A 27790-nucleotide genomic window follows, 5' to 3' on the forward strand; every position below is an offset into this window, starting at 1 on the left:
TGAAGACCGTTTATAATTTATTCACAACTCTAATTTACGTCACATATTAAATAAAGTTTCTAGAACTTGAATTTACGTCAAAGTTTCTAGAACAGACTGGAAGACGACATTTTGAAAAGAGCAGACTTAATTACTCCTGTATTCCCCTCTAAGATTACTTCCTAAGAATAAAAAGAAAATTAAAAACAGATTTAGATTCTTTAAACGCTTTAACAAGCATATATTACATTTATTTTATCAAGACAAGTTTGCAACTGTTTCATAAAATTAACCATTATTGTTTTAAAACAGAAATATAGCACTGCATGGGCGCACCAACATAAAATAGCAAAGAATTGTTAAATCATTTGTAAATGTAAGTTTTATACTATGAACATCTTCTGAAATGAAACTTGTAAAAATGAATTGCGGAATTGTTGAAATATTTTTTGAATGTAATAAATTAATGTACAATTTGTACGTGAATTTTGAATTCAATTAATTCGTGTGTAATAAATGTAATGAATGAATGAAAGTAATGGATGAATGTATTGAAAGGATGAATGCACCTGATTATGATGGGATATAATGATATTAGCGTCCTCTATGAGCTGGGATTTCTGAACTCCGATATCACTCTTAAACCTGACAACTTTCTGGGATCTGTGTCCAGACTTTTCGAGTTTATTCATCCCGTGGAATACAGAGATATCTTTACTCTGGTAGCTCCAGTGGGTTCTAAACAGATAAAATGTGTTATTTAATCTGAACACACTTAGAGGCCACAAGAACACACTTAGAGGCCCCAATTGAATCTTTGCCACAAAATTAAATTTTAAAATCCCTATATCTTTGCAGCTTGATGGTGAAAACCTTTGATATTTCAAAATTAAATGGTTTGATATAACAAAACTCAGTGTTAGAAATAACTAAGGTCTACGACATTGGGGTGGAGAGATGTAGGGATTACAAAATCAGAGTTGGTGGCAAAGATTTAATTCCTTTATAAATATTAAGGATTCATAGAAAACAAAACTTTACTTTCATAATCCACTAGAAACTTAGGGTAATGGAGCTTTAATTTGTATTATATGCAAATATTATAAAACAAACAATAGAATAATGCTCTGAGCTTAAATTAGTACTAAGAAGTTAGAAATTATTATCATTATTATCCCGTACAGCGTTTATATAAATCTATACAAATAGATTCTGGATTACTCTGATAACTTATAATGGAAGAAATGTCTAAGAAAAATAAGGTAGATAAAAAAAAAAGTAACAAGGAAAGTAAGAAGAATAAAAGTTAGATCTAAGCTGCGGCTAATAGAAGAAAATAGAATAAGTAATGTAACAGATAATTAGTAATAATAAGAATAAAAAATAATACAAAAACAAATAGAAAATATAGTTTTTGTTCTAATCTCACTCAAGACATGTCACAGATGATTTTGTACTTACAATTGTTTGCAACTGATACAGTGATAACCAGAAAACAATGGAATAGGAAGACAAGAATATATTTAACCCGACCCCTTTCACCCTTTAGACTAAATTTTAAAATGAGCGTGTATACGGGTTCGAAATCGAAAGCAAATAAATGGCTTAGAATATTGCTGCAAAATTTACATAGCTCTGAATCTGTGTGAGTTTGTAATGTAAAATTGTCGAGGAGATTATTTAAGAAATGTATGCCGCGTAGATTAAAGACGATCTTTTTTTGACGGATTCCAGGATATTATGATGATTTCTGACCTGACAACAGTATGGAGATGCATAGTTCCAATCATCTTTACTATCAGTGTATCCAGGCATGCGAACATATCCATATCCGAGCTGGTGGATATATCCTCCAGCTGGTCCAGGATACTCTGCAAACCCCTGATATCCTTCTCCTTCTCCTTGAGGAGATATCTCCTGGAAACCAACCAGGAGAGCCAGGACGGTTTCAGCAGGTTTAGCTCCATGTACAGCTCGTTAGAGTTGAGATTACTCTTGGCAAAGATTTGTTGGATCTTGGATGCAAACTTGGTTTTTAGTCCTTTAGCAATGTTAAGAAAAACGTTCTTGTCTTGAGAATCTAGATGCGCCAGTAGTATTCCACTCATGGATACAAGCTTTCTAACCAAACCAAACCTTCAGATTTAATTAATTGCGGAATCTAAATCATAATGTCCCAGTAATCTAACCAATTTCACCAGTTAAATAATGAACCAAGGCTGCGTAATTTTATGAATTCCCCTTGGTTGGGGGGGGGGGGGTTTGATTTTTGAAGAAATTTTAGATAAAATATGAAAAATTTGAAATATCAAAAGGTTTTGATACTTGATAATTTTGAACATAGTTGATAATTTTGGAAATAGTTGATGATTTTGAACATAGTTGATAATTTTGAAAATAGTTGATGATTTTGAACATAGTTGATAATTTTGAACATAGTTGATGATTTTGAACATAGTTGATGATTTTGAACATAAATGATAATTTTGAACATAGTTGATGATTTTGAACATAGTTGATAATAGTTGATAATTTTGAACATAGTTGATAATTTTGAACATAGTTGATAATTTTGAACATAATTGATAATTTTGAACATAGTTGATGAAATCTAAGGTTAGGTTTCCTGATATCCGTCATATCTTCGCCCTTCTCCAGCTGAGTCTGATAAAGTTTCAGGATGGATGAAGAAATATTCTCAACCAGGTTTCTCCGTCCATCCAGTAGGTAGTAGAGTACAGGATACGAGACATCCCGGTTATCCTACAAACTACCACGTTTCAACATGTATTTCAAGGAAGCAAAGTCAAAGTTGCAACCCCGTTTTATCGGAATTTGAAAAGTGAAGAAATAAATTTTAACTAAAAATGTTTAAAATAAAAATGGCAACAACCTTGTTCTCCGTTCTCCTGTAGTGCTTCCACCACAATTCAAAATCCTTTTGACATATTTTGACGAGAAGTGAGAGCATGATACCGGAGTGGTGACCGGAGCCCCTGGAGACACGGTTGATGATCCCGGAGAAGAATCTCCAGCAGGATTGAATATCCTGGTTGTTCTCCAGTTCAAACCTCTCAAACTGATCCAGGTTCTCATGATCTCTTAAAGAGAATATAATTGTAATTAAAGGTGACACTCTAAGCCCGATTCACAACCCGATTTACCCGATTTACCCTTTCTCTGATATAATATCATTTTATTCACTTGAAAGTGTTTAATTCTACCCATTTCATTCATTGTAATTGTAAACAAAAAAACCGCAAGTCATCATCATAGAAAAACATTTAAGTGAAGAGAAATCATTGATATTTCATTCATTCTTTTAAGAGTTCCGTTGTGGATCAGATATGCCACTCTCTGGTTTAAAATTACGTTTACATTCCTTAGTAAAGGATATTTTTGTAATATTAAATACTTAACCATTGTTTCAATATTTTAGAACAAAATATTTTAACTTGATTTAATAACGTTTTACCTAAGAGCTGAGAGGATAAGGTTTAACCAATCTTCTCTTATCATATTCTCTTTACCAAGATGAAGAAGGAGAAACTAAAAGATCAATTAGGTTCAGGTTTCTCATGGTTTCGGTTTCTCCAGGTAGGGTGATACATACAAGGTTCCGGTTTCTCCAGGAAGGGAGATATATACAAGGTTCAGAGTTCTCCAGGTAAGGGGGATACATACAAGGTTCAGGGTTCTCCAGGCAAGGAGATTTACAAGGTTCAGTATTCTCCAGGTAGGTATATATATACAAGATTCAGGGTTCTCCGGGTACGGAGAGATATACAAGGTTCGGGGTTCTCTATGTAGGGAGTTACATAAATGGTTTAGGGATCTCCAGTAAGGTAGAGACATACAAGGCTCAGGGTTCTCCAGGTATAGAGTTACATGCAAGGTTTGGGGTTCTCCAGGAATGAAGATAAATGCAAGGTTTAGGGTTCTCCAGGTAGGGGTATACATACAAGGTTCAGGTTTATCCAAGTAGGAAGATATATACAAGGTTCAGAGTTCTCCCGGTAATGGGGATACATATAAGGTTCAGGGTTCTCCAGGTAAGGAGATACAGGGTGTCACACGAAACATGACAGTAGCAAGACGAAATAAAGGTCGTCTTTGATCGTAAAGATAACTTGTGGCATCTATTCGTCAGCCTAGTTTTAGAAATAAAATTCCAAAATTTCCAAAATGTGGTCTGCCTGTGTGTGCTTTCAATATTTCGACAATTTTGGTTTTTTTTTTAACAGTAAAATCTGAATGAAATTCTCAATATCTCTGGTAATATTGACAGCACAAAAAGGCAGACCACATTTTGGTAATCCCAGAACTAGTAGAATTTTGAGGTTATTGTTTCAATAATCATACATGTGAAAGTAGGTTGACGAATGAATGTAACAAATAAATTAAAAGTTCTTAGACAACTTTCAAGTCGTCTTGCTACTATTATGTTTCGTGGGACACCCTGTACATACAAGGTTCATGGTTCTCCAGATAGGGAGATAAATACAGGGTTCAGGGTTCTCTAGGTAGGAGGATACACACAAGGTCAAGGTTCTCTAGGAAGGAAGAAACATACAAGGTTTATGGTTCTCCAGGTAGGGAGAAACATACAAGGCTCAGGGTTCTATTGGTAGGGAGATATATACAGGGATCAGGGTTCTCCGGGAAGGTAGATACATACAAGGATTAAAGTTCTCCAGGTAGGGAGATACATACAAGGCTAAGGGTTCTCTAGAAAGGGAGATACATACAAGGATTAGAGTTCTCCAGGTAGGGAGAAACATAGAAGGCTCAAGGTTCTCTAGGAAAGGAGATATATACAAGGATTAGGGTTCTCCAGACAGGGAGAAACATACAAGGATAAGGGTTATGCAGGTAGGGAGATACATACATATCTTAGGGTTCTCTAGGAAGGGAGATACATACAAGGATTAGGGTTCTCCAGGCAGGGAGAAACATACAAGGCTCAAGGTTCTCTAGGAAGGAAGAAACGTACAAGGCTCAGGGTTCTCCAGGCAGGGAGATACATACAAGGCTCAGGGTTCTCTAGGGAGGAAGAAACATACAAGGATTAGGGTTCTCCAGGAAGGGAGTTACATACAAGATTCAAGGTTCTCTAGAAAGGTAGATACATACAAGGCTCAGGGTTCTCTAGGAAGGGAGATAAATACAAGGATTAGAGTTCTCCAGGCAGGGAGATACATACAAGGATTAGGGTTCTCTAGGAAGAACAAAAAACATACAAGGCTCAAGGTTCAATAGGAAAGAAGAAACATACAAGGATTAGGGTTCTCTAGGAAGGGAGAAACATACAAGGCTCAAGGTTCTCTAGGAAGGGAGAAACATGCAAGACTCAGGGTTCTCTAGGAAGGGAGATACATGGATTAGGGTTCTCCAGGTAGGGAGAAACATACAAATCTTAGGGTTCTCTAGATACAAGGATTAGGGTTCTCTATGAAGGGAGAGGCATACAAGGCTCAGGGTTCTCTATGAAGGGAGAAACATACAAGGCTCAGGGTTCTCTATGAAGGTAGATACATACAAGGTTTAATGGAACCAGACATAAATGAAAATATGAATATTGAATGAAAAAGAGAAGACGACAGTAATAATGATAATTAGCTTAAATAGCATAAACACAGCAATTGTGCAGTGTACACAGACCCATTTCACTTATAGTTGATTTTCCAGCTATCGCTAAAACTATTTGTTTGATAATATAATAGAACATGTATTCAATTAAAGAATAAAAGATCCTGACCTGGTCCAAATATTGATAGCTCTTCATGGCGACCTTGAGGGACTTCTGGTTCATGATGAACTCCCTCATGATCACATTGATGATTGAGCTGGTGGGGTGGGAAGACAGGCTCGTAAAGGATTTCAAATATTCGAGGATTTCTAATAAACCCTCAATTAATATTCTTTATGTTGTATCCATGCTTATTAAATACAGATTACTAACAACTTTTTAAGGGTTTGTTTTATGAAATAGAGATTTAGTTCTAACTTTTCTCGTTAAACCTTTTTTGAATTTTTTCTTTTGAATGTTAATACAACTTAACAATGCTATTTTAAAAAGCACATAATAATGTTCAAATTAAAAATAAATGAGGTTGCAAAGATATAGGGATTTAAAAATTTACCTCAAATTTTGACAAGGAAACTCATTTTAACCACAGGAATGTCCTTAGCTTGGCTTTAAAGTTCTAACTTTGATGAGTTGATTTATATAAAGAAAACTTGGTATCCAGACAAAGCTGGGTTTCGGAGCTAATCATTCAATGAAAAGGGAGTTAAGACGCTCTTGGGCACAGAAGAATATTGATGAGGTTTCCTAGGAAAGCAACATAGTTGTTAGCCTCGTCCTCCAGAGTAATGTTAACAGCCTCCCTTTCATTATCCTCGTCACTACTGTACTGCAACCTCGCATCCTCACTCTGTTTACAAACACGGAATTTTAAACACAAAAAGCATGAAAAAATACACAATCAGAAAGACTGAAACTAAAAATGTCCGAAAATAATTGAGAAATTGAATATAAAGAAAAAAATTATCTTAAAGAGCTTGCTTCAAGCTTCACTAATTTTTTATCAAATAAAAAATGTTCAAGTTTTTCCTTCTTTTTTTTTTCTAGATTATTTTTATGTTGAAACTGAATAAAGTGAATACAAGATGGTTTCTATGCTGATTAAATTCCTTGTTCTCCATATATCTATTATTGAACTCTTCTTGGACATGAGATCCAACAGGACGGGATTGTATATCCTTTACTCCAGACTCCTTGTTCTTATCATACCTAGAGAATACAGTCCTACAAACCACATCACAAGGTTAAGATGACTTTATTAAATTAAGAATGATTTGTGGTTCTACAGTTTGTGATAGACGTTTGAATATTTTAACTTTGACTCTTGAAATTCTGCATTTTATTTTAGGTATTTGGCCGGAGCTGAGTTTCTAAAAGCTTAAAGGCAAGACTCGAGCATTGGTTGAACTTGGGTTTTTTTAATACTTCCGAGGCTCCAGTCTCCAAAGACTGGGGATCGTAAATTTCTTGAAAACTATTATATTTTTACATTTAAAATCTCAAGAATAGTCTGTAGTGTTAAAATGGTTAGATTTAGAAGATAAACACACAATGGAAATAATAGACATTTGTAAAGTTTGAGTTTTAAAAATCCAATCTAGATCTATCAGCTAATTATAAAGAGCATTTTGCATATTAGTCAAATCACAACCAATTAGAATCATTGGATCTAAATGTAAAGCTTGGGCTTTAAAGTAGTTTCTGTACAAGATCCTCAGTAAATATTCTAACCTGGATGTTCTAGGGGTAGCGTGAGAAATCTCAATACATTCATCAGTTGTGATCTGACGCTCCAGTAGTGTAGACAGGATTCTATTCAGCAGCTCCGTATTCTCCTTCTTCTCTGGATCCTGGAGATTTAATCTCTCCATAGCTAGGACGGGAGGAGGTATCGGCTCGGTAAGAACTAGTTTAGGATCTGAGTCTCGGGATGGTTCCGAACCTCTACTCTCTAAAACAGGGAAGATGTAATAAAAAGAGTAAACTAAAATTCAATCTTAGCAATACATAATATAGTAAGCTATAATATTTACATAGATCTTATATTTATATATTTTGCAAAATTCTTTTGTAAACCTAATATTGAAAGTGGTGTTATTGAAACAATAATTAATAAATTTACATAGTCCTAGCATTTGGAAATGGACTACCTTTTACTGCTTTAAAATTCTCAGAGATAACTAGAATTTTGTTAAGACTTCAATTTAAAGAATGTTACCAAAATTATCTTTAAGTTCAATTTTTTGTCCTTTGATATCTATCAATGATTAAAGCCGATCTAAATCGATTCAACTATCATGTTTAGAAGGACCCCCTCTGAACAGTAATATAAAACTAGATTAATGGTTTAGTTACCTCTGCTCTCTCTAGCAAGTCGAAGTTGTCGTTCTCTTTCTTTCTCCTCCTTCTGCAACCTTCTCTCCTCCTTCTTTTTCATTTCATGAAGTTTCTCCTTGAAGATCCTGGAGCGCCTAGATCTCACCTTGTTCTGTGGTTGGGAAACCTTTGTTTCCAGGATCTCAATCTCATCTTCTTCTGCGGACTCTGGTCTGGACGGAGAAGGTTTCCCCAGGTCAGGACGGGAGGAAGGATCCTGGTTGGGTTTATCCTCTCTACATGGTTCATCTTCTTCGCTGTAATAATTAAAATATCGCCATTTCTACAGTCAATGTGGAATAGGAGGCTCACGTATAAAAGGTAGAATTATAAAAGGTAGAATGACAAAAGGTAGAACGATCAAAAGGTAGAACGATCTAAAGGTAGAACAAACAAAAGGTAGAACAATCAATAGGTAGAACGATCAAAAGGTAGAACAAACAAAAGGTAGAACGTTCAAAAGGTAGAATTACAAAAGGTAGAACGTTCAAAAGGTAGAATTTTTTATTTTTGAGAAGGAAGAAAATTTTCTAAATTTTTACAAGAAAATCCGCGAATTTTTAAAAAAAAATTCACAAAACTGCATTTCTCGGTTAAATTTAGCATGGAGAGGTTGGTCAACTATGGGGTGAATCAAAAGAAGAAAAGAACATTGATTGACGACCAGAGATATGAATATAATTTTGAGAAAATTAAGAATGGAACAGAGTTTCTGGCCAGTGGTGCAAACAGCACTGAAAACGCTCGCAAACAAAAACAGAGAGATAAACGTACTAGGATTAAAAACATGACTGAAATGTATAATAATATCCCTGCACCAGACTATATGAAACAGCTTGCCACAATTATTGGCATGGATTAAAATCATGTACTTTTGTAAAATAAAAATTAGTCCTAATAAATAAGAAACATTATTTTTTGACTTTTTTGGACATTTAAAAATAAATTTAATTTGGAAAATTCTACCTTTTGAATGTTCTACCGTTTGTAATTCTACCTTTTGAACGTTCTACCTTTTGTTTGTTCTACCTTTAGATCGTTCTACCTTTTGATCGTTCTACCTTTTGTCGTTCTATCTTATGATCGTTCTACCTTTTGTCATTCTACCTTTTGTAATTCTACCTTTTGTAATTCTACCTTTTGTAATTCTACCTTTTGTAATTCTACCTTTTGTAATTCTACCTTTAGATCGTTCTACCTTTTGTAATTCTACCTTTTGTATTTCTACCTTTTGTACTGGAGCCGAATAGGAAGACGACATTTGAGCATTGTGTTTGTTAAGGCAAGTAGTTTTACTAAAAGGTTGCAAGTCATCTTACTAAGAAAACAGGAATGTGAACACTGCATAATTGCTGTGTATCTTGTTCATAACAGTCGTCTTTATATTTTACAGTTTTGTCATGGTTTCACTGTAGAACAAATTTTCTAAGTAAAGCTTAGGTGACTAAGGTACTTAATTTATAGGTAAGAAAATGAGATCTTTTCAGTAAAATTGAAAAATATGTTGTAATAAATAAGGGTCTGTTTTTTACCTTTCCTCATCCTCACTTGATTCTCTTCTTTCTTCATGATCCGACTCATCACTGTAAGTTTTCATATATTATTTAAACAGTCTTTTTAAAGTAAATGTTGTTAGGGGCTGCTTTGCAAGTTCTTGAAGCAGCGATCAATATATCTCCGGGTTACAATCCACCTACCACATGCCAACCCAGCCAAAACCTAGGATATAACAGGAGTGTATATTCTCCCTTTTTAACCCCCCCCCCCATTAAGGTAAGGGGGCCAAAAGAATTAAAAATTTGACAAAACAGGGAAGAGAAATTTTCTTCCCCAAACTAGCCTTTAAAAAATTTAAAAAGGGGAGAAAATTCCATTTTGCTTGAGTTTTCTTTCCAAGTTTTAAATATTACAAGTCCTATGTGAGACATTACATAATCAGTAATTTTTAGACTCTGTTGACCTCCGTGTGCGGAGCACTGAGGTCATGACGTTTTGACCTCTGCAAAGAGGTTGCTATTTTAAAATTACAAAAACTTTTTTACTTTTTGAGATATTGACCTAATTTTAACGCCAGTAAATAGGTAATGAATAAGGCTTTTCTTTGTATGTTCATAAATAATCGATAAAATTAATTTTAGAGGTTAATATTTTCAAATAAAAACTTGTTTCTCCAAAAAAAGATATCGTATACTTCGATTTTTGCGTAACTCGTTTGTTTATTGCCTATTTCAATAAATAAATTAGATCAATTTTATTTTATGATCTATGCTGAAGAAATCCCCAAGTCACTTCGCCACAATTGAAATATATCAATCTCCAGTCATAAAAAACGAGAATATCTCCAAAATTTGTATTAAAAAATGCTATCGGTACCGTTGTGAATCTTGCATGCAACACTATCAATGGAGGGTTGCCTAAATACCTGGATTGTAAAGTAATCTCTTCGGCGGCCTCAGAGCGGGGTTTATAATAAACCCTCCTTCTCCCGCCCTCCGCCAGGAGTCTCTGCTCAAGAATCTGAATATCGTCTTCATCCGAATCTTCCAACTCAACAACATTACTGTCCAGGACGGTGGTACTGATGTTGGTTCTCTGTTTTTTCGTCCCGGAATTTTCCTCATCCTGAGCCCGTTTCCGAGGGGTGGCTGTGCTAGCCTTGGATTCTGGAACCTTCTCAGGGATTCGAAGATCTCCGTTTTCTCTGGCCTGCTCTAGGACCCGGGGGTTGAAAATATTGTACAAATGAGGTATAATCTTTTTGGTGGGGTCACTCAGAAAGTCGAAAAAATATTTGTAGTACAGGTAATGAAGGACTTCTCCTTTCTTGGGATCCCACACCTGTCTCGAGTAATCATGCCATTGCTGGAGAGATAGTCTTGTCAAGATAATAAACTTTGTTTATAATTAGATAAAAATAAAGTGATAAAGAGCAACTTAGAATGTCTAATACAGTTTAACCTAAATATTTGGAGTTTTCGAAAGAACTTAAAAAATGTCGTTTTCTAAACATAATTACTTATTTGCTTGGTGGTGATAATGGAATGTTGCAGATATTTAGCATTCTAATTAAATAATCATATGGACCTTCTTAAAACTGTTCCAACATATTTCACGGCTATTTTTTTAATTTCTTTTTTTATTCCCTAAGACTTTATCTTTAAACTACCAAGATTTAGGTATAATAGTTTATAAAACCCATTGCAAATTTTTCAAGACGACATTTCATAAAGCAATAGGTTTAGAAGACGACATTTTATAAATTCTTTCGATGTCTCCAAAGTTCTGGGTTAAACTGTATAATTTCACCCAAGGACATTTTAACAATTTTCTTCGATTTATCAAATTTCTTTGGAAGTTCAAAATAGGTGATAATATATAAAGTTTTTTTTTCAAATGTTGTGAAGACAATCTCCTTGAACTTTGTATATCTCTCATCCCGTTCACTGAGAATAAATGGGTCTACAACTATGTGAGTTATCTCAGAAGGTCCTGAAACCAAAGTTTTATTATAATCCTTTTTATGAATTTGGACAATGCACAATGCACATAGGAAAATATCTCATCCTCTAGGAATTGAAATTTTTGGATTAAGTTAATTGTGAAATTTGAATATCTGGAGTGAATCACCCACTCCCACACCATACCTAAACATGAAAAAATAAAATAAACTAATTCTGAAAAAGATCTGAAAGACAAAAATGAGAAGTCCAAAGAAGTTACGTTGCATGCCGTGTTGAATTACAAGACAGAAAGAGAGAGTCTTTTCTAGCCGCAACGCTCGGCCCAGAAAGTGTCTTAACCTAACCTTAACCTAACCTTAAAACATATCCAAGTCTCTCTTTCTCGTAATTCAACGCGGCCAGTGCGCGGAATTCCTTTGCGCAACTGCCCTAAAATAAGTTCAGGGTCGGGTGAGCGCTCTGCCGCAAATCCATTTAGTGAAGTTATTTGCGGGTCGGAAGCTCTGCGCGCGCAGATTGCCTTTCCTCCCTCTTCCTTTACCTGGTTTATATTTGATAAGTTGATCCAGATCCCAATCCTCCAGAACTGTTCCACCTCCTGCTCTCACAACATCGATATAAGCTTTCCTCTTCCCCTCCTGTTCAACTAGAAACAGCACCTTGTAACCCTGGAAACAGCCACCGTTTGCAAAATATCTTTTCCTGAAAAATATATAAGGTTGAATCTCTTTTTTTATTGCTTAGTTGGTTTGTTTGAATCCAACATCCAGCCAGGAAAATGTTTTTTGTAGGACCCGCAATTTACATTTCACATTTCACATAGCCACAAGAAAGATTTTAGCTGGTTGAAATCAAAAGATACCGTCTAAAAAAATACGATTTAAAAAAATGAGAAACCAACCAAATAACAGAAAAATATTTTCTAAAATGTACAATATGGCAAACAAAAATTATTACAGGTGTAACATAAAAAAAATTATTACAAGAAATGTGGTACTAATCTAGTATTTAAAAAACCAATAATTTTTTTCCTAGTTTTACTACCTGTGACATAAAACTGATTGATCACAGATGAATGGTTTAGTATTGATCCAGGATCCGTTCTTGAAGCAGCGATCAATATATCTCCGGGTTACAATCCACCTACCACATGCCAACCCAGCCAAAACCTAGGATATAACAGGAGTGTATATTCTCACTTTTTAACCCCCCCCCCCCCCATTAGGGTAAGGGGGCTAAAAGAATTAAAAATTTGACAAAACAGGGAAGAGAAATTTTCTTCCCCAAACTAGCCTTTAAAAAATTTAAAAAGGGGAGAAAATTCCATTTTGCTTGAGTTTTCTTTCCAAGTTTCTTAAAAATCAAAAGAAAGAAATCAAATTAAAATTGAATTCTCTTCCACACAAGTTTTCTGGAAAGTCAGAGTAGAAAAGACAATTGTCTTGGAAAATGAAAAAAAGTGAGAAAAAAAGTTTAAAAATATTAATTTTCTTCCACAAAAGTTACCAAAATATCTGATAAGGGAAGAGAATTCAATTTAGCAGATATATAATATTTTCTTTAAATGAATTATTTTCCTTTATAGAAGAATTGTATTAATTTGTTACTTGAACTTCAAACTCTTTTTTGGGGGTTTACTTCCAAAGGATTAATTGGATACTGAGTGTCCAGCATCATATTGGATCATGCATAGCCCTAAATTCGGGACAAAAATGACGATTAGAAAAATTAAATAATTTTAAAAAAAATTGTATAACGCTTTCATGTTAAGATTTTTGAGCAGAAAGTACAAGATTCTCAGAGTTTTCTGTGCGTATTTCTGTGCGTATTTTTGACGTTAACGCTTCAAGATAATCCAATATGATATGGTACGCTCTGTACTAAAACATCTTTTATATTATTGGAAAGCCATAATAAATAAATAAATAAAAAAATATTAACCCCTTAATCTCAAACATCATTTTTTCAGATATAGATTTTAAAGGTATGTCTGTGAAAAATTAAATTTAAAATTACGTTTAAGATTTAATTCTGTTGAATAAGGGTGATATCGAAAATGACAAAACCTTTTTAAACCAGCAACATATTATACAGCAGGAAATTAAAAGAAAAATATTGTAAAAAAATTAAAACTTTATTATTTAGGGCTAAAAATTTAGTTTTTAAGATACAAATATCATTCCAAAAACCGGGTTTTGCTTATAATTTGCTTCATTTTAGAAGATTTTTTACTTATTTATTGTTTCTGAACTCAAAATGGATATTTTGATACAATTTTTTTCTCTCTTGATTACAATAGTGATTTGATTTACACAAAAAAAGCAAAAATCTGAATGAGTTAAAAATCATAAAAAAAATCTTTAAAAAAAAATATATATCAAACTTTAAAACTGGTGCAAAGTGGATTTGAGCATTTATATAAAAAAGTGCCAAGTAGTTTCACCTAAATTTTAAACATATTTATCTCTACCTTGACATTGAAGAGTTGATAATTGGCCGCAATAACATGAGTACATTTATCACTCCAGCTTGCTGAGTTATCCACCTCCCCACCCAGGCTTAGTATCCTGGAGTACTATAGTTTATAACCTGGAGTACTCAGGCTTAGTATCCTGGAGTACTATAGTTTATAACCTGGAGTACTCAGGCTTAGTATCCTGGAGTACTATAGTTTATAACCTGGAGTATTCAGGCTTAGTATCCTGGAGTACTATAGTTTATAACCTGGAGTACTCATGCTTAGTATCCTGGAGTACTATAGTTTATAACCTAGAGTAATCAGGCGTGTCGGATTCAAAACAGTACTCTTTAATAACTGAATCAGAATGTGACCGACTTATTCATCTACAGAAGTGCAAGTAACTTTTATCGCTAATTTTAATAAAAAAAAAATTTATTCTAAAATCCGCGCTAGACTGTGCGCTAATGTGCACACTTACTTTACTAAAAAAAAATTTTACAATAAAAATAATGATCAAAAATAATTTTTTTTCTTCGTTTTATAACTAGGACTAATTCACAGCAAGAATGATTCATTGGTTTAGATTTTACATAGGTCAAAGGATTCATATCAAAACTTAATTGATAAGCTTACTTTTCCGTGAGTTCTTCTTTCTCTCTAGTTTTGGCTTGCGTAGAGAAACCTGCAAACATAAAAACCCTTGATTCATTCTGATCATCCTCAGCATTCATCCTTGATCTGAAAAAAAATTACTGATTATAATAATTAATTGCATAACAGAAGAGTGCGATTAATCGATGCGATTGACCGATTACTGGATAAGAACAGAGTGTAATTGACCGATTGTTGTTTAAGAAAAGTGTGATTGCAGATTGTTGGAATGAGAAGTTTGTGATTGACCAATTGTTGGAATGAGAAGTGTGTGATTAATCGATTGCCAGATAAGAAAAGTGTGTGATTGACCAATTGCTGGATAAGAAAAGAGTGTAATTGAACGATTGTTGGTTAAGAAGTGTGTGATTGACCGACTGCTGGAATGAGAAGTGTGTGATTGACCAATTGCTGGATAAGAAAAGAGTGTAATTGACCGATTGCTGGTTAAGAAAAGTGTGTGATTGACTGATTGCTAAGGGAACACAGTGTGATTGACCGATTGCTATAAATACACAGAATATATTAATTTAGGTCGTCTTTACAGTATTATCCTATACAGATAACCCTGTATTTAATTTCTCCCCACTCGTCTCATAGCATTTTCTTTTCATGTAAAAGTCTGATACTAGAAAATAGGAAACTACGATATTTTCATCATTTTTGCTCATATGAAGAATATAAGAGTATTGTTGTTAACTAAACATGATAAATGAAACTACATTTACAATCCTTTAAAAAAAAAATAAAAACTAAAAAAATCATCTTAATAATATCAGAGTTTGTACTTAATATCACAGTTTTATAAATTCGAATTTTTGTTAATTTATATAACAATATATTTCTCTGCATACATCCTAGCTAACTCAAGGTTCCCTGAAGACTGGTAGATCAAGGAGATATTGAACCCAATCTCGTGTTTCAGGTCGAATATAGTATCGGAGCTGTCCGGGACGGATGGGCCGAGCTCCAGGGCCTTCTTATAGTAGAAGAGTGCTGCTGGGAGCAGGTTTAGTTGATGCATTGATCTACCAAGGTTATAGTAAACCTCCTGGAAAATAAAAATAAATCATATTCTTTCCCAAAACAAGGTGTCATAAAAATTACCACAAAAAGTAAAATTTTAAAAGATAAAAATTACAAAAAATGAATTAAATTGCAGGATGTAAATTCCCATTAATATACTTTCTCATTATCGATTATAAAGTGTAAATTACATTTTTTTTAAATCTGTAAAAAATAATCTTGTTTACAAAAATCTTTTACAAAACAAAAATGTCGGAAATTTCGCTTTTTATCGCTAAATCTTAAGAAACCTTTAACAGATAGTTTTTTTTTGCCATAATTAGAAAGAACCGGAATTAATTGACAATTAATCAGACGACTTTTCCATCGTCTCAGATCTTTGAAATAGTTTACTGCATTCATTTGTGAATCTAATTTTACAAATATACAAATAAATGATTGATGAAACGCGCGTTGATCACAAAATAGACCTAGTTCAGTTCTGCCATTTCCAAAATTGGTCTGCCTTTTTTGTGGGTTCAAAATTGCCCGAGATATAAAGAGTTTTGGTTAGATTTTATTAATGTTTAATCTAACGAAAATTTTCTAATTTTTAATGAAATCATATTTCCTGTGATTTTAAACGCACAAAAAAAGCAGAACACATTTTGGAATTGGCAGGACTAGAGCTATTTTGAGACGATGGAAAAGTCGTCTGATTAATTGTCAATTAATCCCGGTTCTTTCTGGTTAGGACTGTAGTATACCTGGCATTCCCCTCTCAGCTCTTTGTAGGTATTCAAGAAAGCACAGGCTTGTACAACTAAAAATAGTAATTTTAAATCAATCAATCAATCAAAAAGTAAATCATGCTATCAATCAATCAACCAACCAGTGAATTATTAATCATTCAATCAGCCAACAAGTAAATTGATCTAACCAACAGAAAGCTAATCGATAAAAAATCTAGAGAAATAATTAACATCAACCAATCAACCAGTAAATATATCAACCAATCAATCAACCAACTAATCAACCAGTAAATATATCAACCAATCAACCAACCAGTAATTTAAATAAATCAACCAACCGATCAGTAAATTCATCAACCAACCAACTGGTGAATATTTTAACAAGTAAATCTTTCAACCAACCAACCAGTAAATTAAGCAACCAATTCAAAAATTATCCAGTATTTCGTAGAACTAATCTTTTAGTAAATTTTTGATTAAGCAAATAAAAAAAAACATATTTTTGTTGAATTTAAAGCTGAATTAAACTATATATTGTTTACCTAAACTATATATTGTTTACCTAAACTATGTTTCTTGCCGCTAAACTTCTGACACGCCATGTGACAGAAGGTTAATCCCAGCATTAGGGCAATCAGGGGATTAGATCTATCCTAGAATTAGAGGATTAGATCTATCCTAGAATTAGATGATTAGATCTATCCTAGACACAGAGGATTATATCCATCTTAGAAATAGAGGATTAGATCTATCCTAGACACAGAGGATTAGATCTATCCTAGAGTTAAAATATTAGATTTATCATTGAAATAGAGGATTATATCTATCCTAGACACAGAGGATTATATCTAACCTAGAAATAGAGGATTAGATTTATCCTAGAAATAAAGGATTAGAAAAAGAGAATTAAGCCTATCCTAGAATTTAGAAATAAACCTAGAAAAAGAGGATTAAAGCTGTTCTTGAAATAAAGGAAAAGATCTATCCTAGAAATTAAGGATTAGATTTATCCTAGAAATAGAGGATTAGATCTTTCCTAGAAACAGAGGATTAGATCTAACCTAGAAATAGAGGATTAGATCTATCCTAGAAATAAAGGATTAGATCTATCGTAGAAATAGAGGATTAGATCTATCCTAGAAATAGAGGATTAGATCTATCCTAGAAATAGAGGATTAGATCTATCCTAGAAATAGAGGATTAGATCTATCCTAGAAATACAGGATTAGATCTATCCTAGAAATAGAGGATTAGATCTATCCTAGAAATACAGGATTAGATCTATTCTAGACATAGATGATAAGATCTATCCTATATAGCTAGTGCTAGATGTATTCTAATAGATAAGAAGGATCCCTCTATATAATATATATAAGTACAGGGTTACCCAAAAATAATGAGATAACTCTAGGTCATATTCACTTACTTCTTTTTTTGACAAAACATTTAGCACACCTTTATAAGAAACAGTTTAAAAGGTTAACTAATTAATTTTAAGAACGTTATATATTTAGAGTTTCAGGTCGACATTCAAGTCTTTTCCTTAAGGTGTAACCCTGCATTGCGATTTAAAGAAAGAAAAGATATTTTAGGCCCCCCAGGGGCGTATTAAGGAATTTGTTCAGTTGAAGACTAAATCCCCCTGAAATAGCACTTTTCAAAGGAGTGTTTTTGCCCAATATCCCCTACCCTGTATACGCCCCTGAATTGCCCCCCCCCCCCCCNCTGTTTAAAAGGACATGATGCAACCAAACTGTTTAAAAGGACATGATGCAACCAAACTGTTTAAAAGGACATGATGCAACCAACCTGTTTAAAAGCCGACATATACTCTCCTAACGAATACTTATATGTACCAGCAACAAGGCAGTTATGCCCATTAAGTATACCCAGAGCCAGGTTCTCGGGGTTACGCGACATTAGACGCATTAGAAACCGGTTGTGACGAACATCATCTGCGCGCATTATTACTGAAAATTTGAAACAGTTAAAATTACAAAAATCATTCTCGTCGTTCTAACGAGTTCGCTGATCCAAATTTGAGGCAAAGGGGTAAAAGGGTTTACGAGATATGAAGCAACCAGCGATTACTACATTAAAATTCACCCAAATCTTTGAAACCCAGTTCCCCCAAATTTGGAAAATCATTTCTCAACAAATTTTTTAAATTCCCAACGACTCTGCTCTGAATTGACCCAGAAGCTGTAAGTTAATGGTACTAACCTAGGTTAAACATATTCCAAATAGCTGAATTTTTGACATCTTTTATTATAAGATCACGAACAGAATTGTAGGCATGGTAGGAATCTCCGTTAAAAAAAGAACCTACAAAAAGATTTATTTCAGATTGTGTTCAAAACTTGCAATGCCCTATCGGATATAAAATTTCAAGTTTTTTTATTTCCTGAACTACCTACCTACCTACCTACCTACCTACCTACCTACCTACCTACCTACCTATTGGTACCTACGAGTACCAAATACGTACGTACCTGCAAATATGTTCCTACAATGTACTTTGAAGTAGCCCAAATATCTTTTATCTACCTAGAAAGTATCTTAAAGAACCCCTAGTATCTTACTTATACCTACCTTAAAGTACCTTAAAGGACCCCTAGTATCTTACTTATACCTACCTAGAAAGTACCTTGAAGTACCCCTAGTGCCTTATACCTACTTAGAAAGTGCATCGAAGTACCCCTGGTATCTGATACCTATCCCTAGAAAATAACTTGAAGTACCCCTAGTATATTATGCCTATCAAGAATTTACCTTGAAGTACCCCTAGTATCTGAAACCCACCTAGAAAGTACATTGAAGTGCCTCTAATATCCGGTACCTACCTAACAAGCACAAGAACTCGCATTCCTTATGAATCTCCTGACTCCGGGCGAATACCGGAGACCCCAGCGCGGAGAAAACAAGTCTCTGTAACTCATCATATTTCTCCTGCTGGAAGAGAATATCACAAACCTGACGGAACAATGCAAACTCGTCCTCTAGGTTTACACAGGTACTAAACCAAACCCTTATTTACTAAATACAAATAAAATTACAAATTTATTCTTCAAAAAAACCCGAGAAAATCAGATGTAGAGTGAAACAGACGAATTCTGATGTTTTTACATTTATAATAAATATAATTTTAATTCATAAATATAAAACTTACTAAAGGAATTAAGTCTTTGTCAAGAATATTAATTTATAATCACTATATCTTTGTAACCTGAATGTTGAAACAATTGATATTTCAAACATTGATTACTTGATCTAACAGAATTCATAATTTCAAATGTCCAAGATTTACAATACTGGGTTGCAATGCAAAGTACAGGCATTAGAAAATCAGAGCTTGTGACAAAGACTCAATTCGAATGGTTCCAATGTTAGTTTCATAAATAGTTTTGTTTTCCTTGATTCTTCAAACTCTGGAGTCTCGGTTTCATCTAAGGGTTCTCGTCTAAAGTTTCTAACCTCGGTCAGTGCACGATTTTTACTAGAGATCTTCTTAGCCGAGGATATAGCGTGGAGTTCTTCCTTGTTTCTGATAACAGGAGTATTTATTTTGGTGAAAAATCCCCCTGGTATCAAATNATACATACATACATACATACATACATACATACATACATACATACATACATACATACATACATACATACATACATACATACATACATACATACATACATACATACATACATACATACATACATACATACATACATACATACATACATACATACATACATACATACATACATACATACATACATACATACATACATACACCCATACATACATACATACATACATACCTGCTTGAAAGCTAATTCTGCGTCTTCTAACCGGTTTGCTGCCTGGAGACATTCAGCGAACTGTAACCAAACTGCAGCCTCGCTATACCTTGATAACAAAAAGTTTAAAAAATTATTTGAACTTAAATTTGTTTCAATATCGATAATCAAGATCAATATCAATAATTATCCCACTCTAAAAATGAGGGGCATTTGAAAATAAGTTTATACTCCCTTTAAAAATCAAAATAATAAATACTCTAACCTTTCACTGTCCACCAACTTTCTCAGGAATAGAAGCGCGCTCTCATACTCCTTGTTCTTTGTTAGAGCTTCCGATATATCCAGCATCAAATCTCCAAAATCTTCTGGATCAGCTTCAAGGAAAGTATCCAACAAGTCGTTGGTTAAATGCTTGGCCTTGAGGTTGACGAGGATAATGATGAGCTTGCTCTTGATGTCCGCCGGGAGGTTCTCAGGAACAACCAGTTCTAGACATAAAGACGGAGAATTGAAGCGGAGAAGAAAATCCGTGAAAAATAAAATAAAAATCTGCAATCCAGTTCTCTACAAAATAAATTATTTTTAACAGGGTTACCTACAAGTAAAACTAAAAATATATTTATAAAAATTAGCTTTTAACCACATCAAACCACCAATTAAATAAACCTGTAGATTTGTTTGTTTTTAATCTTTGTGAAGAAACAATCTCAAGAACTGACGAGGGTCAACCCAGACCGAAATATACTTTCAATAAATGTGGAACTAACATCTACTTTTTTACTCTACAGAGGTTTGGTCCATCACCATCACCAAATTTTAAATAAACCTGTATAAAAAAGTCGTCTTAAAGTTTTATCCTTTGTAATTAACCCTGATTATTGTTTATTTTCAACATTGGTTTTAAACCTGTGAATGCTGCTAATTGTTCTTCAGGTTCAAGATTACCAAGATTAACATCAGAATTATCACAAGTGAACTGGACCAAACAATGCCTTAATACAAATCAATTAATCAAGTATTCTATCAAGAGGAACTGAATCAAGAACTGACTTTTAAGTACCGAATCAATTACTGAATTAAGTACTAAAAAAGTACTGAATAAAGTTTTGAATCAAGCACTGAATCAAGAACTGAATCAAAACAATGAATCAAGCACTAAATCAAGTTCTGAATCAAGTACATAAATAATACTGAAGAAGGGGTTGAGTTTAAACCAATTTACATAAAAAATTGTTTGGTTGACAAAAAGAAAGATTAAAAATTTATCCCTAAGATGAGAAGTAACTCCAGGAACAGGTTTATATCCTCATCTGTTACATTATCAGGATATCGGGAGAATGCTACAATTAATATTAAAGTGAACAACTTTATGATTTCACGAATGAAAGTTTTAAACATTTTTGCAGGGGTATTGGTAGTTTTAAATTGGCAAGCAAATTTGTACACTAAATTGGTCGGGTTGTCAAAAAGTTGGCATTTATTTTTTTTTACCTAGGAGATGAAAAACCTCTTTAAATAAATTTATTGTTTAGGAAAAAGAAAGAAAAGAGAGGGGGGGAGGTGATTTTTAAAGAAAATATTCCTCTGCTATAATTTGTTTGAAGCAAAGGGTTGGATGATCTGAGGTCTGACCTTATGTGTGGAATATTGTTAATCTTGAATACTTATATCTCGATATCCAAATTAGGCACTTTTTAATTGAGGATTAATGCATGGTCCCTCAATATAAGTTATCCCTGCAGGATTATTAATTATAAATTAAATAAATTACATATTATAGAGCTCAATGCCAAATCCCGAGTATCACAACACAAAAGTTCGTTCAGTAATGTAGAGGATTTTTTTAATAAAATACCTGTAGAAACTCTTCTCCCTGGTCCTCCTTCAAATTTTGAAGCAGCTTCTTGTAGCAGCGCAGAGCTGCTTTTTTATCCCCAAGCTGCTCTAAATATTAACTAAGTTAGTTTTGAAGCAGCCTCTTGCAGTAGTGTAGAGCTGCTTAATTGTCCCGCAGCTGCCATAAACACGGACCATGTAGTGTGCAAAGGTCTTAGAAAATCAATTAAATGACAACACGATGGTGCGATTTTATTTTTTTAGGTTACCGTCATACCCTTCCTCCTCCAAACTTCTTTCTCTTTCCTACCTGCTCCATGACTCAATGTCACAAGAACTATTTGGAGAGGCCTCAAAACGTAGAAACAAAAAAGCAAAGAAGAAAAAACAAAATTGAACAGAAAAAATGGAAAGGAAACTCTCCGATGATAAGCTTTACACTATTAATTTATTCCGTTAGCGAATGGAGACAACATTTGAGATGGGGCTGGGAGACGTTACACCCTGATAGAAAATACACCAGAAATATGGGGTTGTTTGAAGCTAAATCAGCTAGTTCAAATTTAGTTGCTGACACATCTAATGTACTGTAGACAAATTCAAATTAGCCGAAATATGATTGAAAGATGTACAAACAAGAAGAAAATGAAGAACAAGAAATATAGAAATGTCAAAATATTTGCATCTGATATCATATAACTATTTAAAGAATATTGTTAAAAATTTACAATTTAAGTATAAATATGTAAAAAAAAACATATTTTGGATGATTCTCCAGTCCTTACCTAGTAAATTTGAGCGTGTAAAATAGAACTTAGAATTACAGGGATCCGCTTCCAGAGCTTTTCTACAAAAAATCTTTTTCCCACTGGTTTTAAAAAAAAAAAGTTTATTTTGAGCTCTTTAATAGGAGTGAACACTGAACAAATGGAAAAACTTTTAAAATCTTGTTTTTTAAAGATTTTTGCAAGGGTGTATATATTTTAACTATTTAAAAAATAATTTTGAGAGGCTTTTCCCATATAAGAAAACCAAGATGCGAAAAAAATTTCCAGGGGTGGAAATTAATAAAGAAAAAGTATACTTGTAGCAGAAGCAGGCTTGTTGAACATCTCCCTGTTCAAGAGACATATCTGCCAATCTAGACCATTCGTCTGGGTCAGGGGGAGCTAAATATATATGAATATATATATAATTACTTATACAGGATGTCTCAAAAAAAGGGAATAAGGGTCTACAGACTCGTTTAATATTGGAACTTCAATGTTGACACCAATTTTAAAATCTACGTAGTCCCAAAAGGTTATTTTTGAAGTTAGATCAAGGGGACAAAAGTGTCTTTCTGCTAATATAATGGACATTTAGAAAATGATTGAAATAAACTGTAACCTAACATTAATGACAATCTTGAAAATCCGATTACAAACAAACATACATGAGTATCTATGCACAAGAACTGTTGCTGCTATCTAAATCCAGCCTTGCAGAAGTCCTGAACAACAGTTCATTGCCTGGCAGAAATTCTCATAATGGTCCCACCGGGACTGCTGAGAATCAACACAGAAGTAAGTAAGTAAGAAACATGAAGACCCTTATATAAAATTGTGCAAATGGAGATTATTTTTATTTTCACCAATTTTCCTNCCCTTCTCTATCTCCTCCCCCTCCTCGTATATTATCTACCTGTAAACCCTTCTCTATCTCATCTCCCTCCTCGTATAGATTTGCCAGGGCCTGGAAAGGTTCCGGAGCGGACGGATCCTGCCTAAATAGGAAAACGAACTAAAGTCCAGGAGTATACAGCGAGAGCCAGAGAACTTTGGAATAGGAAGACGACTTAAAAACTCGAGTTATGACTCTAAATAGTCCAATGAACATGAGACACAGCAATTGTACAGTGTGAACAGATCCATTTCACTTAATAAGCGATTTAATAAGCGATTTAATAAGTACCTAATAAACCTATTTACTTTGTAACAACATCAAATACAGTCAATTATTACTTTTAAGTCTTAATAGTTCCACAGTTTTTTAGTTTTCACCAAATTTACCATTTTTATCATTTTTTAAATGGAAAAAGGAGAAAAATGAAAATTTGACTTTAAAGTAAGAAAAGACATAATTTCAAGTGACCCAGCTATACTGCAGAACAGTAACTTTTAAACATTTGAATGAATGAAAACCAAGTTTTCTATAAAATTTTTTTGATTATTTTAAATTGTGGCTCTACTGAAAAAATTACTTGCGGATTTTTGCTGCAGACATCTCAGGAATATTTGAGAATGTAACTATTTTCATGATAATACATGTCACACTATAAAAAGAGGGTTGCTTAAACAGATATCCCTATAGCTAAAATATTTCCCCCTCTTATAAATACTTAATCAATTCATTTATTTCCCTATAAACTCATCTTGGGGATCTTTTTGGAAAAGTCTTCCTCCGGAGACTCGCATCCGTCCGAATCCAATTTCGAAGGTTTAGGAGAGACGGGACGAGGAGCTCTGATGAAAATATGGAACTATACTTTTTGTTTAATATTAGTAAGTACTAGCTTAGAAACCAAGCGTTGCTCAGGTTACTCATACTTACTCCCGCCGTTTACCCGCACTTGGTCGATTTTACAAGGAAGCTAATTTTCGAAATAAAAGTTGACCCAGTAAACTCAGAATTTCAAAAACAAACTAAAACATTTCCATGGCTCTTCCGAGTTTCCCAATTAAAATTTGAGGCAAATTGGTCCAGGGGTTCCTGAGTTATGATCGAGACAAACAAACAGACAAGAAGAGATTACAACTTTATATATAGAGAGACAATAGACATGTTCTAATTGTTTATTAAGATTGGTTATTGATGGAAAATAATATAGATTATTAAGTTTTACTAGAAAATGTTATTATTTGAAAATATCGCTTAACCTTTACTGAGAACACTAAATCTAATGTTATAAGATGAAAAAATACTAATTTAGCTTTATTTTGATTAAAGGAACTGTAGACGTAATTTAAAGTTGTCCTCTAATTATTGAGTTACATTTCCCAGTTACAATGATACCCTTTAAACCTTTTTCTAATAAAGGATAAAATGTATCCTTATTTTTGGAGCTAAAAAATTAATTATTTATTATTGTGGTTTTCTTTGAAAGGATTTTTGTTGCCAGGATTTTTTAGAAATCCAAACGTTTTTAGATAAATATCTTTTTCAGTGTTACTCAGATAAAGGTTTAAAGGTTACAGTTCTGAATCGGACACACTCCTCTCCTTAAATGAAAGTGCACCTCAAAATTAATCTAAAGTCCCTTTAAGTAGATCCTACTAAATTGATAAACTGAATTATTTTCCAACCTATTTCTAGTTTTCTTCTCCGGTGGTTTCCAATCCTCATCCATCTCGCTATCATCATTCTCACTCGAGATCTCATCTTCTCCGGTATTAATTTCACTTACAAACTCTTTAAAGGTCATCTCACCAGCTGGAAATATAGAGGTCAATACTTTTAAACCTTAAATCTGTTCATAACCCGCTCAGTCGGTTCACCTCCCCCAGCCGGGTCATTTAAGTCGTTGAGCACTGAACAGCAAGCTAATTTAAATCATGGCTTAATCATCTTCTGGTGCATTTAACATATATATCCAAAGTTAAACTTAAATCTTTTAATTTATAAGTCTAAGCTTTACATATCTTATATTTAATTTTACGAAAATTCTATATTTTACAAAAAAAACTATATTTTACAAAAAAAACTATATTTTACAAAAGAAAACTTTATTTTTCAAAAAATCCTTGATTTTACAAAAAATCCTATGTATTGTTTGTAATTTAAAAATTGATTTTGTTCTCTGTGATAATAAATAATTCAATCATTAAACATGACATGAGCTGAAAACTTTAGAATGGTGGATATCAGGATTAAGGCTTAAACCACTCTTTTTCTTAATATCCAGTTTAAATATTGCTTGTTCTCCACATGAATTTAAACTCCAGAGAAGCTAATCCATCGGATATCTGGATATTTCATTCTAAAGTTTTCAGCTATGGTCATTAAATATTTAGATCTTCCGCGAAAATAATTTTTAAATAAACTCAAAGTATACAAATAAGAATGTTATAGGAAAAATGAAGGTAATCTACAGTGGTAGGAGTATATATCAATACAATGAATATGACTCTAAATTAAAGTTTTGATTGTTAATTTGTTAATTTGTTAACAACCTTCTTCAAATTCCAGGTTTACATACGTGTATTGTGTATCCTTGCAGATTGGAAGCTTGGAAGAAATTAAAAATTTAAATCAAACTTAGTCTTCATTAGCATGTATTGATATTAACAACGCTATAAAGCGATAAATGGTATGATTGGGTCGCAAAATATTTTCTTAAATATTTTAGATTTTGAAAAATGTATATTTATACTCGCCAAGATATTTCTCTGTTAACTCTCTGTCTCTTGTCATGGCTTCTGATTTATCTCCGGAATCCTGAAACAAAGTAAATAAAGCATATTACAGGGCTGTTGTAATTTCAAGTAAAACCTTTAGTAAAAAGGAGAATGTTCGATTCCCAACTGTACTCTTTAAACTTTCAAATAGAATCGAATCCACAGTTGGAAATAATCAATTTCAAATTTCAAACACCTCATTTATAATATGTAAGGTTCAAGTGTACCGTTGTGTATAGTCCCTTTAATAGAAGTCATACTTATGAACAGATAAAATAGAATAAATAAATACATATTAACAGAAGGGAATAAATACCCATTAAAGGAAACAAACCGTAAAACATATCATAATTTAAGCAGAAATATAAAAAGAAATATTTTTAATGCGTACATACCATTACATAGTTTCATTTGTACTTTTATTTTGTCCCTTAATCCCTCCTGTTTAACGGGGGAGGGGGGCTATCTAAGATTCTTAATGTAATCTAGACTAATCTTGCAAAGGGGGAGGGACTCAAGATTCTTGACCCCCCTCCCCTCTCTGTTTTATGGGAGGGGTGGTTACTCGTTTTTTCTAAAACCTCTTAGAGGACAAATGAAGCTCTGTTAAAATTAAATAAAATCTTCCAAAGGGGGATAAAGGATCGAATTTAGTCTTTGCCACACACTCTGATTTTCTACTTCATATATCTTTGATATCATATCAAAGAGATTTTAGATATTTCAAACTATGAACTCAAGTCAGATTAAACAGTTTAAAAATCAAAGGTTACACCATCATGAGGCAAAGCTATAGATTAGAAGGCTTGAGATTAATTCCTACCTGATAATCTCCAGGCACATCTTCTTCCCGTTCTCTATATCTCCACGTGCAAACCTGAGATGAGCTTCTCCCATGAGACCCTGGAGGGCAGGGTCCAACTTCTTTCTTCGTCCTCCCCTTGGTCCTCCTCCACCTCCTCGACCCTTCTTATATTTGAAAATTTTAGATGGGGAAGAGGGGGGATTTATTTTGAAGAATTAACCCCCCCCCCTGGATTGCAGAAGGGGAAATGATTTTTGAAAACGAAAAATTGAACATTTAGTTGATATCTCCCCTATTTGATATCTCCCCTATTTGATATCTCCCCTACTTGATATCTCCCCAAAAATCTTTTAATTTTCCCGATTCAGCGAGAACAAATATTCTTCTAATATCTTTCAAGAGGGGGGGAATGATTTTCCAAGAAATTATATACACTCCGGGATTAGATTAGATCAATGTGTATGGTTCTCAAAAAGTGATAAAACATGTAAATTGTCCAAACTGGCAAAAAAAGGTTTTACTCTCACAGGTAAAAAAACTCGAGTATGGAAATTAATTTCGATATATTTTATATCCTCCTCAGTCCTTCAGAAAATGACCAAAATTATTACAAATTAAAAATAAAGATAATGTAACAAATA

General features: G+C 33.5%; 2 protein-coding genes across 2 annotated transcripts; both read right to left on the bottom strand.

The window, feature by feature from the left end:
• Positions 1 to 14606, bottom strand: LOC111712162 (uncharacterized). The gene is made up of 18 exons (XM_023486706.1): positions 14498 to 14606; positions 13874 to 13970; positions 12448 to 12572; positions 11945 to 12105; positions 11355 to 11431; positions 10365 to 10804; positions 9475 to 9525; positions 7922 to 8199; positions 7298 to 7517; positions 6676 to 6775; positions 6314 to 6416; positions 5738 to 5877; positions 3455 to 3528; positions 2873 to 3080; positions 2606 to 2742; positions 1735 to 2100; positions 549 to 717; positions 1 to 161 (listed from the first exon to the last, which is right to left on the bottom strand). Exons 1-18 carry the CDS (start codon positions 14593 to 14595, stop codon positions 87 to 89), a joined length of 2919 nt encoding a protein of 972 aa, XP_023342474.1. The 5' UTR covers positions 14596 to 14606; the 3' UTR covers positions 1 to 86.
• On the bottom strand, positions 14602 to 27312 carry LOC111712163 (general transcription factor 3C polypeptide 3). Its single transcript, XM_023486707.1, has 16 exons — positions 27168 to 27312; positions 23542 to 23673; positions 23389 to 23400; positions 22993 to 23169; positions 22694 to 22755; positions 21922 to 22016; positions 20979 to 21069; positions 20335 to 20560; positions 20083 to 20178; positions 19685 to 19816; positions 19116 to 19288; positions 18496 to 18597; positions 18082 to 18242; positions 16835 to 16925; positions 16288 to 16343; positions 14602 to 15566 (listed from the first exon to the last, which is right to left on the bottom strand). The coding sequence occupies exons 1-16, from the start codon at positions 27239 to 27241 to the stop codon at positions 15342 to 15344; spliced, it is 1905 nt and encodes a 634-aa protein (XP_023342475.1). The 5' UTR covers positions 27242 to 27312; the 3' UTR covers positions 14602 to 15341.
• Between the last annotated feature and the right edge of the window lie 478 nt (positions 27313 to 27790).

The sequence above is a fragment of the Eurytemora carolleeae genome, unplaced genomic scaffold, assembly GCF_000591075.1.
Source record: "Eurytemora carolleeae unplaced genomic scaffold, Eaff_2.0 scaffold982, whole genome shotgun sequence".
NCBI classification, from domain to species: Eukaryota; Metazoa; Arthropoda; class Copepoda; order Calanoida; family Temoridae; genus Eurytemora; species Eurytemora carolleeae.